Here is an 18,212-nt window from a genome sequence, read left to right on the forward strand (position 1 = left end):
GCCCTATTGTTTAATCGCAATTTTTATATGCCGCAATAGGCTTGCAAGATGGCAATCGAATATAATAATTGTAGTAGGATAAATTTTCATGTATAATTCTCGAAATAACGTATATGGTAAAACAACGTTTGCCGTGTCAGCTAGTATATGAATAATAATAAATTTCACCTGTTATTTCACAGTGCAGTGAAAACTATTTTTATATATTTTTAAATATTGTTCGAGGAATCTCTTTCTTTTTCAAAGAAGTACATGCGTTTTGTTTTTAAATTTGAAAATTATTAATCATTTTGATATACTAGATGCTACACTGTATATGTATGTATGCTATACTATACTTTATATAGATGTACTGGGGTGTTCTTCTCTAGAAATCTGTCCGATTCTTGAATAAGGGTACACGAGTATGCGACCGTGACCTCCCAAGCCGCTACAGTGTCTCAGTGCTTTCCGCAACTGCAGTGTCCCCACCTTTCCTTTCCCACATAAGTCCTTTATTCCTCTTATTTGCCAATTTCCTTTACAAAGGGAGATTTTGTATAAAAGTCGATTGCTTGGGTACCTCTGTCCCATTTGTGTTTCAACCGTGAAGCAGTTGTGTTTGCATGGCTGTGTTTCGGTTTGAACGGTGGGATATGGCGTGAATTTACAGGGTACAGGGGAATAATATCTGAGTCCTCAGGAATGACAATGCATGGAGGGTATCATGGGCGAAACAGTATACTCTGTTATGTCTATGGTACTGCTCATGTCTATAGGCGACGGTTACCATTTTCCATCAGGTGGACCGTCAGATTGATTGCCATTCTAAGTTGCATAAAAAACAAGATATATTAATATGAAATATAAACATTTAAGATAATAAGATAAATTATTAATTATATATTTATTATATTTATTGACGTCTTATTTTGTGGGACATATTCATAATTTTAACACTTGAACCGCTGACCAGTCACTGTGACCGGTGTTTTAAATTCATTACTTAATATCTCCGAAATTTGTTTCCACAGTTCTAAGTATACAAACCACAGTGATAATTGTAGTATTTTTTAATAGATAATAAAATCTTTTTGTAAGGACTAATATGAACTAATTGCGTAAAAACCATAAACTATAAATATCTAAATAGAAGAGATAGTTAATATATATATATATATATATATATGTGTATATATATATATATATATATATATATATATATTTAAAGATAAAAAATTTCTTAATTCAAATTTTTCAATTGTAATTTTGCCGTATCATGCTGTAACAAGTGGTAAATGAAGTCACAAAAACTTAGCTCTCAATAATAACAAATTTCGGAAATATTAAGTAATGAATTCAAAACATCGGTCAAAATGACCGGTCCGCGATTCGAGTGTTAAACACAAAGATAATATTCGTTACCATCCTACTCCAATGCCATCGATTTAATGCCCTTAAAATATACATTTGAAATGTTATATGCAACAATATATATGTATATTATTTAAAATATCTTTCAGGTGTCAGTATAATAATTTCCTTTGAAATGCAAATATGTATTTGCTGAAAATATTTGTTCAGAATGATCGCCTGCATCAATGTATCTATTTTTACTTTACTAGCTGTATCTCGTGGCTTTATTGGCGTCAATCAATACAAAAATATATAAAGCATCTTATGTATTGGGTTAGTATGTAATATAAAGGCCAGCTATGCACAAGCGACTCCTCTCGTGCTGCATATGTTCATGGACGACGGTTGCTACTCGTCCTGCCTCGTCTTTGCCTGCCTAACAAAAAAAAAGACCGATTTTTTTTATACCACTGAAGTGGCAATCAAGCATACGACACACCTGATGGTAAGCGGTCACCGTAGCCTATGAACGCCTGCAATTCCATGGGTATTACGCGCACGTTGCCGACCCTAAAGAAACCTCTTTACCCCCATTTTGAAGAACCCCATGCTGTTATCTTTTAGAAAAACCTTGGGAAAAGGTGTACTAATTTTCATTTAAATTCGTTCAAGATATTTTGCGTGAAAGAGTAACAAACATATATCCATTAATCAATTCATCCATCCGTCGCCAAAAACTTTCACTTTTATAATGGATTCCATACAAATATTGTATTGATATAAATTATTTTGAACAAATATATATTATACAAGAGGCAAATATAACAGACACCATCATGTTAATAGAACTATTATTATTCATGGAAAAATATAACCATATATATTAATATACCAAAGTCATGGAATATTGATTAGTATATTTGTATTTGTATACACTAGTATATTCCTGCAATAATCAATATAAAAATCGAGATAATATCGATTGAAAAACTGTTATTGAAATACATTTAGTAAAATCTTTTAACAAACTAATCAATTACTTAGATGACGAACGTGCTTTTAAATAATTCAATGACTATGTTTTAAGGCATCATCATATCAGTCATTAACTATCCTCAAGTGAACATAGGCCTCCCCCATAAAGATAAATTATGTCAGAAGTTGCCACATTTAACAGGTGGGTTGGTAACCGCAGTTAGGGTTTGGTGACGTTTTAAGAGGGACGCTGCTGCCCATCCCCCGATTATTAAGTTCCCTTAGTCGCCTCTCACGATACCCACGGGAAAGGACGGGCTGGACCATACTATGCCGTGTGATCCCGTCTTTAGTATGGTGTTTTAAGGCATAAGATATTTAAATAACACATCTTTTACTATCAGGTGAATCGCGTCTCGTTTGTTGCCCTTTCACATAATAAAAATAAATACGCTTAAGATTAACAGAGATAGTGATATAATTAATGTGATGTGGGACAATGAGTGGGTAGAAGAAAAAATTACTGCCTCGGAAACGGCGACATAACAGCGCTACCTCAGTCTACTCGTGACCACGACCGGAGTAACATGTTTGAAACATAATTTAAACGTAAATTATCAGTTTACTTACATCTTCGCGTTAATTCACGTTTCTAATAAACCACAATAACAGAGATTTGATAATATAATTAAGTGTTGTGTTAATTGAAGTTTTTTCTTAATAGTTAACTTTCCAAAACTTTAGTAGAAATACAAAAAAAAAATACGATTTAAAAGATCTGTTATGTAAAAATATTAAATAAAATTTTATTTGATATAATTTGTCAAGAATCAAAAGTATTCATTTTTATTGTTTGCCACGAGGTTTGTTTCTAGTGTAAGGACTCAGGGGCCTTTCGGACTACTGCAGTTTCTGTTCAACGTCTCTTTGGCAACCACAGTATTCCCTTTTTCCATAAATCCTTCCTTTCTTTACTACCAACTTCTTTGCTCACTTCCAAAGTCTCGATCTGACCTGATAGAAAGCGACGATGTGGTCTAAGATGGAGCTGGTAAGACCACGAATAACCTGTTGACATTTGCCTTAAGTTGGCCCAGATTGTATTTGGATGCAGAAACATAAGCAGGGAGAGAGTTACGCTGCTTGGCCGTACGCATGATGAAGGAAGACGCAAAGTGCTTCGTGCGTTTAAATGGTTTGACAGAATTAATAAATAAATTGTTATTTGCAAAATACTGTTAATTGAAAATAGCAGATCTTAAAATTAATTACAATTGTTCTGTCATATTTACCATTGTATAGCTGAGTAAATATTATTTTACAAGTACGACGTATATTTTAACATTGTATTTTTCAAACATTTTCATGTACTCGATTGGTATATAAATAAAAAAAAATATAAATATAAATATTTTGCAAACTCCTACTATCCGAGATTTGTAACCTATATGTTTATTTTTATAGGTATCGGTTAATTTTTTTTATGTAACTTATAATGGCAAACAAGCTGACGGCCCTACTAATGGAAAGTGATAACCGTCGCCTATAAACAGGAGCAGTACCATGGACATAACAGAGTATACTATTTCGCCCATGATACCTCCCACACGTTGCCATTCTTGAGTACACAGGTGTTATTCCTCTGTACCCTGTAAATTCACTACTATATCCCACCCTTCAAACCAAAACACAACCATGCAAACACAATTGTTTCACGGTAGAAACACGAATAGGACAGAAGTCCCAAAACGACTTATGTACAAAGTATTCTGGTATTATAATAATAGAATAAATTAATTAAGAATTATCTAAAATAGATATCAATTTTATTTTCATAATACAAATATCTTTTTTAACATTTTTTTTACGGTTTTGCGAACTTCTGCAATTTCCTTGTTGAGGTTTGGGGACTTCCCAAGGGGTCGCATTCTACGCTTTGAAAAATACTGTTTAAACTAGAGCAGTAGATACGTTATACAGATTCAAAACTTTCAAAGTATTATATGTACATTCTTATAAATGTGTTATTGCAAATATTAATATAGTAAAATTACGTAGTTATAACAAAACAAACAAGGTTAACAAAACTGATTACGTCAAGCTACAATATTATTAATAACACTATGTGGTTATTTTTCTAAATTTTGTACACTCTAATTATATTAAGATATCTATATATATATATATATATATATATATATATATATATATATATATATATATATATATATATATATATATATATCAAAATTACCGTAATAAAAAAAAAATATCCCAAAAAAAAATATTAGAGCCTATTTACTAAAAATTGAAATTTCCTCTCCGTAGCTGTAGTATCCCCCATTTTTCCTATAGTTCCTTTCCACTTATCACCTCCTTTCCTTATAACCTATTCCTTTCCCAATGTAACCTATTTCCTTTCCCTATCCGATGTTAAGAAGAGCAGTTCTTTTTCAAAATGATAAGAGAAATTAAAACGCAACTACCCCAGGAGGGTACCGGCACTGCCGGAGAATCCGTCCCTGAGTGCAACTCAGGCAGTCCCATCGTATCTGGGGGGGACAAATTTCTCATCGACGGCGATGCGTTATACCACGCGTCACGTCATGTCTCCCCTGTTTCCCCAAATGGCAAAAAGAGGGCAAAGGAATGCCAAATTGCAACGATGAATGTTTGTGGAGGTATGGATAGTAAAATAGACGAAGTATGTGAGATGATGAGTGAAAGAAGAATTGATGTATTAGGAGTAAGTGAAACAAAAAAGAAAGGCTGCTCTATTACTACTTATGACCGATATACTGGGTACTGGTCTGGAGTTAATGACTCTGAAAGAAGCAGCCAAGGAGTGGGAGTTATTTTGTCAGAGAGAATGAATGCATCTGTTAAAGAATTTGAATTTGTAAGTCCTAGACTCCTCTGGATACGACTGAAAGTTGGTTTGACCCGTATTTTTCTCCTTTGCGCTTATGCCCCAGATATGTCCAAGCCACCAAAGGTCAGAGAGGATTTCTGGGATAGTGTAAGAGAGATTATGACTAAATGTAAGGAGAATGAAAGAATTATTTTGATAGGTGATTTTAATGGCTGGGTGGGAATCCGTCGCGATGGATATGAAAGGAATTTAGGAATGTTTGGAGATAAAAGAGTGAATGAAAATGGTGAAAGTTTATTAGAAGTATGCCTGGAGAGAAATCTGGTGGTGAGTAATACTTTGTTTAGTCACAAACTGATTCATATGTATACATGGCAAAGGCAAACTGAGAGAAGTATGATTGATTTTGTAGTTGTGGATGAACGATTGAGAGCGAAAGTGAAGGATACAAGAGTCTATCGTGGTACGAATGTCGGAACCGATCACTTTTTGGTGATATCGAGAATAGGTGGCTTATTCAATAAATGGCGACATCGTCCACGTGTTCGTATGTCAGAAATAGAAAGAGTAAGAGTAGAGAGACTGACAGAAGAACAGGTTCGAAATCAGTATCAAGAAAGATTGAATGAAAGATTTAGAGAGCTACTGAAGAAAGATAACTATGAGATAGAAGAATTTTGGAAGGAATTTAAATGCGGAATCTTTGATATAGCTACTCAAGTTTGTGGTGTAAGTAAGAGGAAGGATGTTAAGATGAGAATGAATGTATGGTGGGATGGCGAAGTGAAAGAAATGGTGGCTCTAAAGAAAAAGGCATGGATGGATTTGTTAGCTACCAGAGCTAATAAGAGAATGCAAGGTAATGTAAGTGACATTGAAAAAATTGCAAAAGAGAAGTATGATGTAATGAAAAAGAAAGTTAAAGAATTAGTAAGCAAAAAGAAAGAGGAATGTAAGGATGAGTATGAAAGGAAATTCTCTAGAAATTTTCGAGCTAATCAAAAGCTTTTCTGGCATTTAGTTCGAACAGCTAGAAGTAAAAAGAGAGATCCGAAAATGGGCGTGATAAGGGATATGGATGGTAATGTTATCACGGAACAAAAGGAAGTCTTAGATCATTGGAAGAGATATTTTGAAAGTTTATTTGAACGTGGAAGTGAAAGAAAGAATGTTGAAAATGAAATAATGGACGAAGAAGTTGACAGTGAAAGTGATATAAGTATGGATGAAGTAATGAATGCAATGAAGATTATGAAATTTGGTAAAGCAGCGGGATTCGATAGAATATCTGCCGAAATGCTTAAAGAAGGTGGAGAAATCATTGTAAACCTGCTGTGTCTGCTGTTCAATAAATGTTGGCGGTCCGGTTGTGTTCCAGGTGACTGGAGCAAAGCTGTTATTGTGCCACTATATAAAGGCAGCGGGTCACAGCAGGAGTGCAAAAATTTCCGCGGAATAAGCCTTCTTAGTGTTGTAGGCAAATTGTATGCTAGGATTTTGATTAAAAGAGTGATGAATGAGACGGAAAGTAAAATTTGGGATGTGCAAGCAGGGTTTCGAAAGGGTATGGGATGTACGGATCAAGTCTTTTCCTTAAGGTGCATAACAGAGAAAACCTTAGCTCAACATCAGAAGGTTTTCTGCGCCTTCATTGACCTTGAAAAGGCTTATGATAGAGTGGAGAGGAATGAACTGTGGTCAACACTGGCAATGTATGGGGTGAGCAGCCATTTGATACGGGCATTCAAATCTTTATATAAGGATTCAAATGCCTGTGTCAGAATAAATGGAGTCTATACAGACTGGTTTGGCATTGAACGCGGTGTTAGACAGGGCTGTGTAGCGTCTCCTTGGCTGTTCAACCTATTTATGGACAGTTGCTTGACCGATTTGAAAGGATCTAATTGTGGATTCAGGATGAATGAGTCTCTGTTTAAGACTCTTTTATACGCCGACGACCAAGTACTTTTTGCATCGTCGGAGTATGAATTACAACAAATGGTGACTATAATGAATGAAGCGTATGCAAGAAAAGGTATGAAAATAAATGCGAAGAAGACGAAGGTAATGGTTTTTGAGAGGAATGAAAGTTTAACGGCATGCCAGATTATGATAGGAGATGAAAAAGTGGAGCAAGTGAGTGAGTTTCTATATTTAGGTTCTTTGTTTACGAGGGATGGGAAGTGTGACAGAGATATTGAGAGGAGAGTAAAAGCGGGAAACAGTGTTAACGGTGCACTGCTCTCGATTATGTCAAGTAAAAATGTATCGAGCAAAGCTCGCCTTGCTATAATTCAAGGAGTACTGACACCAACAGTCATGTATGGAAGCGAATCGTGGGTATGGCAGAAGAAGCATGAAAGTAAGATAAATGCTGTACAGATGAGAGCTTTGAGAAGTATGTGTGGTATTACTTTAAAAGATAGAGTAAGAAACAGTGTGGTTAGAGAGAAGTGTGGACTGAAAGACGATGTAGTGACAAAAATTGAAAAAGGAATGTTGCGTTGGTTTGGTCATTTGGAGAGGATGGATGAAAGAAGAATTACGAAAGAGATTTATCGAGCAAGAATGAATGGAGATGTCGGTAGGGGCCGCCCTAGACGGACGTATGTCGACCAAATAGGCGACGTGCTGAAGAAGGGCCAAATTAAAAGTACCCGTAACCGACGAGCGTGTATGACAAGATTGATGAATGTGGAAGAAGCGAAAGAGGTTTGTTTGAATCGAAGCATTTGGCGTTCCATTGTTTCTGCCTACCCTAATGGGAGACAGGCGTGACAGATATGTATGTATGAAATTTGTATCAATGTACCCCAAATATGGGGTACATTGACAAATGTATTTAAAAAAGTATATAGTAACTAATACAATTCTGCAGGATTTGATATTTTTTAACAGCCAAAGTGAGAAATAGGTCAAGATACGATAATTTTGAGATGGGTTATTTTTATACCCTTCAAAGTACGGACGAAACAAACCCCTATGATTTCCTTTGATTGATGATGACGATCATTTTCCATTAATGATGATCCTGTCAAGGTCATTTTAAACTATTATAACTTTGTATTTTAAATAATCAAATAGTTTTCTTTACAACTGCGTGTTGTTCAGCGTCCTTGTTAATATTTTTTTTATACCACTGAGGTGGCAAACAAGCATACGGCCCACCTGATGGTAAGTCGTTACCATAGCCTATGAACACCTGTAATACCAGAGTTATTACGCGTACGTTGCCGACCCTGAAAACCCCAAGCTGTAGTCTCTTGGGAAAACCTTGGCAGGGAGCTCATTCCACAACCTGAGTGTTCGTGGGAGAAAGCATCGTTAATATTTCTAATTATATAATGATATCTCGTAGTTTGTATTGATACTGTTACAAATTTTTAGTTATAAAACATATATATATATATATATATATATATATATATATATATATATATATATATATATATATATATATATATATATATATATATATTAATGCTGTTTTGAGTTGATTTATTAAAATAGTACGATAATTGTTCAAAGTGTCAGGGGAAATTAAGTCGACTGAGTGATTTCATCGAAAATGCTGTAATATAAATAATTAAATTAAAAAAGTAATGTATAATGGAATTATTTTTCGTTATTAGGACTATAAAAAAGTCAGCGATTGCATTAGAATGCAATAATAAGATAATAGAAATAGCTACGTAGATAGATTTACCAGATTTACCAGATAGATTTACCATAGGGAGACTTTGTACAAAAGTCGATTGCTTGGGTACCTCTGTCCCATTCGTGTTTCAGCCGTGAAGCAATTTTGTTTGCATTGCTGTGTTTCGGTTTGAAGGGTGGGATATGGCGTAAATTTACTGGGTAAGGAGGAATAACACCTGAGTCCTCAGGAATGGCAACGCATGGGGGTATCATGGGCAAAACAGTATACTCTGTTATGTCCATGGTACTGCTCATGTCTATAGGCGACGGTTACCACTTTCCATCAGGTGGGCCGTCAGCTTGTTTGCCATTCTAAGTTGTGTAAAAAAAAGCTATCTGTGTAAGATATTTTTTCTATAACAATTTTATTGTTTAAAAAAGTTTATACAAATTATGTGAAGTTTGAAAAGCTAATTAGACGGATCCATTATTTCAGTCGTTAATTGTCCACAGCTGGACATCAGCTTCCCCATAAGAGGAGTTTTGCCAGTAGTTGCCACGCTTGGCAGGCGGGTTGGCAACCGCAGTTACGCTTTTAGAGATGTTTTAAGAGGGACGCTGCTGTCCACCCCTCGACCATAAATTTCTTAAGTCACCTCTTATGATACTCACGAGAAAGATAGTGGTGGCCCATTCTATGCCGGAGCACATACGGCATATTTAGACCAATTCAATAGTAATTAAGTTATTCATTGCACATATAGTAGAAATAAACCATAAGATAACAAGTGTATTAAAATACTAAAATTAACACCAAAGTATTTTTTTTTAATGAATGATAATGGAATGGTAACCCCACCCGCGCTATCGGTATACACAGGCGGGGCACCAGTGAAGGATGATAGGTGAGGATGAAGTAGGTCAGTTAGCCCATCGTGACGAATTCAACAAGAATTGTTCACGATGGTTTCAGGGGGAACCAAGTGGAGGTCGACCTAATAAGGCATACTGCTAGCAATGGGGCTGTCAAACTCCATTACTAACAATCCCTTTCCCCCCACACCAAAGTATTGTACACAATTACATAATACTACCAACGGTTGTATTGGCAAAATCGCCAGTCATTTTAACCAGCGAAGCAGTCGACACGAGCTCATTGTTGGGCATCTTCTCTTTTATCATGGACCTGAGTATATCAGTCTTGACCTCGTCTAGTTCTCTCGAAGCCATACCGAAGTATGCTTCGTCCATATCTTCTCCCATTCTTGCATAAAATTCACATTTATAATTTTCACCGTTGAAGAAAACTTTGTCTAGAATAAAAATAGCATAATACTGTTAATATTACAAATAAGAAAATTCGTATAGATGTATATGTTTGTTAATAAATTACATTTAAATAATTAAAAGATTACACTCTCTTAATTTATACTCTCTCTTTCATACACTCATACATGATCCGTAGTTTGTGAATTATCATCATCATATAACAGTTAAGTGTCCACTGCTGTACATAGGCTTCACCTATAAAGGGGGGTTTAGCCAATAATTGCTATGCTTGGCAGACGGGTTGGCAACCGCAGTTAGACCTTGATGATGTCTTAAGAGTGATGCTGTTGGCCATCTAATTACAAATTTATTTGTCACCTCTCAGTATTTTAACCGCTTAACTAATTATTATTAAATTTTATAAACACATAGAGTATACATGGTATAGAGAAGAACATAGGCCGGATGAAGTCGCGGCTAGTAACTAGTAATATCATATCATAATTATAATGAAATTTCACCAAAAATTCATAACACAAACAGTGGATAAATTATAATAACTTACTATCGTAACTCGCTTGTCCATAATAATTGTCAACATTGTGGTGAATTCTATATAAACAGTTCTCCAACTCAACTTCGCAGAGGTTAAAGTAATCATTGTATTGATGCGAAAGAATGCGGTACGCACACACAGGATTTAAATTAGGACTGAAATAAAATTTATGTACAATAGATCATTAAGTAAACAAATAATGAAAGTAAATAAAAACTAACAAATAAATAAACAATATATCGTCATAGTCGTAGAATACCGACGGATCTGACAAATATTACATTATATAGATCCGTCAGTATTCTACGACTATGACGATATGTGTTGCAACTACAAGTATGAATAGAAATTCTACTTTTTTTATCTGTATCTTTACGTCAACAAAAAACTATGTTAGCTGCCGTAAGACGCAATTCAAAAATTGTATTGATTTTTTTTTAATAAATTACATCATTCTATAAATTTCATGAGTTTAATTGACTCCATCGTGTCAATATAAGACAATATCAATAAACAAATAATATATCAAATAAATAAACAAATAAATAATTAATTAAGTATATTTTGCTTTATAAAAAGTACCCACATCAGTTGTGGCAAATTCAGTTTAGTTTTCATTTAAAAACCGAGCTGCCAAATCAATTTAGATTTAATTTCTTTGTAACCAATATGGAAGTATACGAGTATGTTTTCAAATAATAAAAAGAATTTTTACAATTCTTTTTATTATTTGAAAATTTTGAATTAAAAAATATGAAAAAATACAACCGAATTGAGAGTCTCGTCCTTTTTTTTAAATCTGAATGTAAAAAAATGTATAAATAAATAAACAAATATATAAATAATCAAACGCCAAACAATCAACAGTATACTCTGTTATGTCCATGGTACTGCTCATGTCTATAGGCGACGGTTACCACTTTCCGTCAGGTGGGCCGTCAGCTTGTTTGCCATTCTAAGTTGTATAAAAAAAAATCAAATCAATTGTTTTATAATTCAGATAATCTGTGTTATGAAAAACATACTAATGTCGAATACATTCCATGTTGATCGTGTAACAGTCATAATTCAATATTTTTAAGTTGTCCGGTAGCTGAAAGTAATCGACACCTTCGAAACGGAATTTTGTGGCTTCAGTCGTGGTCGTTGTTAATACATGTCCAAGAATAATATGCACTGCAACATAAAATAACATATTTATATACAGAGTGTAAGAGACAGGTTGACAGAAATTGAAACAGTGAATTCAAGATTTTGAACTGAAAACTAGTGGAAATTCTTTCTGGAAAATTTTAATTTTTTTCCTGTTTTTTTTTTTGTCGTTTAAAATCATGTAATCTATGATATTATGTCATAATATATATAAATAACAATACTTTATAGTGAAATACTATTAAATACCAAAAAACAGTAATGGAATAATTGCATTTTAAACAGCGAATACTACGAACGCACACAATGTATTTGATCTAAGTTTCTTTTTTTTATTATTATTTTTTTTTCAGTAGTATTTCGAGGCTCACTTTTGGCCACAACAGAATATCAGTGTTTTGCTCTTTTTAGGGCAAAGCAAAAAGCTGAGTTGTGGCCATTTTGTATTACTGTGGCACACGCATGAAAAAAAAAATTGTTACTAATTTTATGCATTCTAATTTTGTTTTTGTTTTTTTAGTTTTTTTTTTACATGTATCTTTTTTTATCTTTTTTCTCTTCGCATTTGTGTCTTTTGCTGTTTGTGTGCTGTAAGTAATGCAAATAAATCATTTATCTATCTACCTATCATTAAAATCTTACCGCAATGCGCGGAATCAGTTGTGTCAGGTCAACGCTACAAGCATACTAAAGCTATCTACGAAGAAGTGCCATTGATCATTGACCGTCCATTGTAGGTATCTCGCGTCGTGTAGATCGCAAAATTTCAAATACATTGCGCGGCGTCAAAACTAAGTATCGTTAATTGGTGGTGCGTATTCAGCGGGAAAATAATTTGACATTTAATTTAGACCATTCATCTGAATCGGATGTTTTCATTTTGACTAACCTGTCCCTTTCACTCTGTATATACATACATACATCCGTCACGCCAGTCTCCCGTTGGTCTAGGCTGAAACAATAGACGCCCAAATGCTCCGATTCAAACAGACGACTTTTTGTTTATACAACTAAGAATGGCAAACAAGCTGACGGAAAGTAGTAACTGTCGCCTATAGACATGAGCAATACCATGGACATAACAGAGTATACTGTTTCGCCCATGGCATTTGCCATTCCTGAGGACTCAGGTGTTATTCCTCTGTACCCAGTAAATTCACGCCATATCCCACCCTTCAAACCGAAACACAGCCATGCAAATACAACTGCTTTACGGTTGAAACACGAATGGGACAGAGGTACCCAAGCAAACGACTTTTGTACAAAGTCTCCCTCTAGTCCCTCTTTTGCTCCCTTAACATTCATCAATCTATTCATACACGCTGGCCGGTTACGGGTACTTTTAATTTGGCCCTTCTTCCGGTCAGTGACCCTGACCGAGGTTTTAATTCATTCCTATCTTTATATAATATGTAACATAAAAATAAAAAAACTATGTAAACTTAACTAGAAAGATTTTTGAATAATCATTTTTTATGAACCTACCTCCCTTACTATATCATATACTGTGACTGTACGCTGCTTAACATAGGCCTTACCTTATTGGGAAGATTTCTAACTACGTCCAATCAAGAAATGTACCGTCCGGTTCAGGATACTTCTTCTATATGTATGTATCACTCTGCATTCATTCTAAACCATTGGGACGATTATGATGAAATTTTGTGTATGTGACTGAGTAAATATTTGGATGATTTAGCTTCACAATTAGGTGACAATTAATTTTACCAGAGATGGCATTTTGAGAGGGTTCCATAATAATCACGCACACACACGCATATTTATATATAAAGAAAGATATATAACAACAAAAGGCAGGACAAGGTTTTTCGGGTCCGCTAGTTACTGCATCATTTTGTAAATGGTCAAACAGCTTGAATCAAGCGCGATAAATATAGCTGCTTAACATTAGTCTGCTTTTACATTGGCTACCATTGTGGTACCTCAAATGGGATGCTTCAGTGGTGACAATCAAATTCGTTTATTGTTTCTTTCCTCTTTTTTATAAGATGTACTAAAATTATGCTAACATTACTATTAAACCGCGGGATTAAATCATAAAAAAATTTTGTATAATGAAAAATTTGACAAGAGTCAAAATTACAATTAAATTTTCCGACAATGTCGTCGCGGAATCCACAAATGATATCTGGCGAAACCATAGATACATTTCACAGTCTTAACGTCAATTTATTCTGGCGCCAAAACGTGTCACAGTGTAGGCCAGACACCTGTCTAGATTTCATGTATCTACGTCGTAGTCTGGGTTAGTTCATATGCCATGTAATTTAGGATTTTCGTCCATTGTTTCAACTTTTATAAAATCGTTATAGGATTAACGCCGGAGTATTTTATTTTATTATATTTGGGATAACAACAGCTTTTTTACAAAATTCAATACATATTACATTACATTTACTACATGCTAGCCAATTATAGTTATCTACAGTGTAAAACATAAGCATCCGTTAAGCAAATAAAACCATACTTTAAAGTAATAGTAATATGGTGCATCCACTATATTGCTCGCACTGCAGGTGTACTGTGCGAACATTACAGCAGATAATCCTACAAACTATCCCGAGACCAATACGTCACAATTTATAAATTACAGAAAAAATAATTATCTCTTTATCCAAAATCTGTCCATAGATGGCAAAGACATCGCGCAACAAACTCATAACAATACAATCAAATTGAAAACATCCTTGCTTCAAATCGCTCTTTGAAATCTTTGAAATCGTTTGAAGTTAAAATTTCTTGAACTACGAGTAATAGAATAGGAACATTGTACAAACGTTATTAACTCACTTTGCAAACTTAACACACACACAACAACGCCAAACTTAAAATTCTTAAGTTTCAAACACATTTTCTCTTCGAAGCAAATTTAACTATGCGTCAGTTTTGAATTTTCCCCGTTTATATTATCCACTTTAATAATCTATTAATGAATCTGTTAACGGTACTGAGTTTTAATTAGATCCGTTTGATAAGTGTAATAGCATTGGAATAACATTATCTTGTTTGAGGAAGTTAAAGGATTACCACGTTTATGGGATGTACAATCTGTGATGGAAAGGGTATAATGACTCGAAATCCAGTTTTCACAGATTTGTTACGAAAGGTTAAGGTTAAAGTCATTAAAGTTTGATCATAATGGTCAAAGTTTTGTAGCAAATTTATCTATGTACACGTTTAGGACCGTCGCTTATGTGAACTATGGAACTATTCTATGTTTGTTAGTGGTCAATTAATGGATAAAATAATAAAGGTTGTGATTTGTTACACTTTTTAAAAACTGCAATTTAGATGCTATGATATACAATCCTGAGTTAACACAGAGATGATATGGTTCATGAATGCGATCTACCGACTGCTTCTATTTTCAACAGTTGGTCGCCTATGCCAATAACTAAATATTTTATTGCTACGTTTGAATGACCGAAGTTATAGGATGAAAGAAACACGTTACGAGAAGTATATAATCGAAATCCAGGAAGAAAGGGACTGTTAGTAATAGAGTCTAATACTACTTACTAGTGTATTTGTTTGACCTTCATGTAAATTATTGTTAACTTTGTTAATAATATTTTATAGATTTATTCTTGTTTTTCGAGTGCTACCTATCGAGTAGTGACCACACTGAAAATCTGCGGTGCAGCAACATGTTGCAGCTTAACCTGAGTGGGGACCATTTCAGCTGCTACTAGATAATTATTATTTTAATGTATAAAGTTGTCATTAATGTTTTTATGTATCGTAGCTTTTGATTTATTATTATTATTTCCGATCTTCTCAATGTCACTAGAAGGACAGGGTTGTCTTCCAGTCTCTTGTTTTTATTATTATTATTTTTTGTATTTTATCCTTTTTTTCTTAGCATTACTAGGTATAAAGATAGGCGAAATGACTTCTTTCAATGATTCAAATCCAATGATGATAATCACAGACGTAATATAAAAGGTCAAGGTTGATGCAATTAAAGTTCGCACTTAATCTTGTATACCAAATTGATCGTGTAATTAAATCGTGGAAAAAATATTACATTGAAATCTTCAAGTAAAGAGCTAAAAAGTGTGGCAATATATTTACAGTTCCGCTAGTATTGTGCTCGTAAGCGCACCCAAAACAAGAATCTCAAAATCAGACCTGTATGCACAAGACTGGTTATGAAATTGAATGAAGCAAAGATGTGTAAAGAGACCAAATTTAAAGAGAGAGAACAGTGAAACAAACTCTGTTCTTTATAATGCTAATGTAGCAAGTTAATATCTTAAAACAAATGGTAAATTAATATATTTATAGATACGTTTGCGGGAAGAAAAGAAACATCGGAGTTCACCATTTTGTTTTTCTTATATGATAACAAAAACACAGCTATTTAGCAAGTAACTCCTTTGCTACTAACTAATACTACTCTTGTAAATATATATTTTAGAATAAAGGCCGCCTTCGTTACCTACAAAAGCCTTTGATGTGGTTTACTGTACAATGACTTTACTTGTCCTCCGAAGTAAGAAGCAATCATTTTTAAAAGGTCCGGAATTTGATCTTGGGACTTCAGACAGCTGAACCACTGAGCTGGTATTGAACTATCTTATAAAATAAACTAAAAGAATGAACTTTACAATTTATAAATAAAATATTATAGTATAAAAAAAATATTGCGGAGTGGCGCCATGTTTTCCCTGTATTTTATAAATCATTTAGAAGATATGTTCACGACATGTCATAGTATATTCTCTATGCAGCTTTATACGTTGAACTGAAAGATATTTTTGCGGCGTGGAAATGAGGTCACATGACGCTTGCTAGTTTTTTCTATGTAGATTAAATGTAAATGCATGAGAGTGCTTCTTCAAAGACTCAAAAGGTGAAAGCATTGCAAAGTATTCGGTCTATAGAAGGCTTAAAGCTGATTTTGAAAATTTCAAAACTATATTTATTGTTAAATAACTTCTTTTTACAGGGTCAAGTATCTCTGGAAGATTTATTTATTTTTTATTTTTATACAACTTAGAATGACAAACAAGTTGACGGCCCATCTGATGGAAAGTGGTAACCGTCGCCTATAGACATGAGCAGTACCATGGACATAACAGAGTATACTGTTTCGCCCATGATACCCCGCGTGCGTTGCCATTCCTGAGGACTCAGGTATTATTCCTCTGTACCCTGTAAATTCACGCCATATCCCACCCTTCAAACCGAAACACAGCCATGCAAACACAACTGTTTTACGGTTCAAACACGATTGGAACAGAGGCATCCAAGCAATCGACTTTTGTAAATAAATATTACTAAATACCTGTGAAAGCAAGAAATGAGTTCTTTTCTATATTTATTTATTTATATTTGCCAACCAAAAGAGCTTGACAGTTTCCCAATTCACTCTCTTAGCAGTCACATCATATACAAACATAATAACATTTAATTATAGGACATTTTCTAATAATTCTATTCTGCGAAATTCGACAAGTTTACAAGTAAATATATCCAAGTCCGGATACTGGCTCGTGACACCGTTGAGCAGGGTCAGTGCTACTGCCTGTTTTGCTAGCTGTACTTTTCTCAACGGAACATGGAAAAATACCCTTCGACATGCTCGAGCATAAATTTAAAACATGGAATTTAAGAAAGCTGATAGTTCATTTGATGGAAATGATGTGTGTGAAAATAGAGGCCTTAATACTTAGTTCTATAGTAGTCTCTTGGGCATAATAGTGTATTCTGTAATGTCCATGAAGCTATTCATATCTGTAGGCAACAGTTACCACTTTCCATCCTTATTTGTCATTCTAAATATCGTAAAACCTTACCTCGTACCAAAACTAACTTGAATAAAGCTACAGAAGTACTAGATAGTTATAGTGTTATAGTAACTACGAACTTACTATTTCAAATTATTGCTTTTGTTGCTATTTTGTCCCAGAAGACTGTCGCTATAAATTCTGACTATACAGAGAGAACAGTCGTTGTAGTAGCAATATTCAAGAGACAGTGTTTCGCGTAAAATGCCTTTTCTCTCTCCCGTATACAATGCGGTGGCCTAGAAACGTTTACCATATTTTTCACGAACCGCGTCAAGTGTTGTATTTCAAAATGATAGTTAAAGGGTTTTAAACGCTTTGCCGGCTACGCAAGTGTCGTTTTGCTTTGACATTGACAGATTTTAATGTGAAAATTAAAGTGAAAATATAAATAAATATAATGCAATGATGGTAGTTTTATATTTTTTAAATTATATAGACAGCTTGGTGATAATACCATAAATGCTTGTAGACTAAACAGTACATGCTAGCCTATATGACACGCATACTTTTTTTTTATATCTGTTCTATTACAGTTTATATAAGGTTCAGATTTCAATTATATATAATCATTGTCATCATATCAGCTATTAACGGCTCA

The 18,212-nt window shown here is 34.2% G+C and overlaps 2 protein-coding genes across 4 annotated transcripts in view; one reads left to right on the forward strand and one right to left on the reverse strand.

Annotated features, from left to right (window-relative positions):
* The window catches only part of LOC113517162 (octopamine receptor beta-2R), a 247,966-nt gene that overhangs the window by 98,352 nt on the left and 131,402 nt on the right, over nt 1–18,212 (forward strand). The window lies entirely within an intron of this gene.
* On the reverse strand, nt 9,902–14,681 carry LOC116412833 (uncharacterized). Its single transcript, XM_031908351.2, has 4 exons — nt 14,610–14,681; nt 11,672–11,822; nt 10,656–10,801; nt 9,902–10,134 (listed from the first exon to the last, which is right to left on the reverse strand). The coding sequence occupies exons 1-4, from the start codon at nt 14,668–14,670 to the stop codon at nt 9,902–9,904; spliced, it is 591 nt and encodes a 196-aa protein (XP_031764211.2). The 5' UTR covers nt 14,671–14,681.

This window comes from Galleria mellonella, unplaced genomic scaffold (genome assembly GCF_026898425.1).
Source record: "Galleria mellonella isolate WM207_F2 unplaced genomic scaffold, CSIRO_AGI_GalMel_v1 utg35, whole genome shotgun sequence".
Taxonomy (NCBI): Eukaryota; Metazoa; Arthropoda; class Insecta; order Lepidoptera; family Pyralidae; genus Galleria; species Galleria mellonella.

Excerpts from the sequence above, each read along its gene's own strand:
- LOC116412833 (XM_031908351.2), bottom strand. The coding sequence starts at position 14,670 with ATGTGTTTGAAACTTAAGAATTTTAAGTTTGGCGTTGTTGTGTGTGTG. Across the intron at positions 11,823-14,609 it reads GTGTGTGTTAAGTTTGCAAA|TGCATATTATTCTTGGACAT; the intron begins GTGAGTTAATAA and ends TTTATGTTGCAG. Across the intron at positions 10,802-11,671 it reads ATGGAATGTATTCGACATTA|TCCTAATTTAAATCCTGTGT; the intron begins GTATGTTTTTCA and ends ATTTTATTTCAG.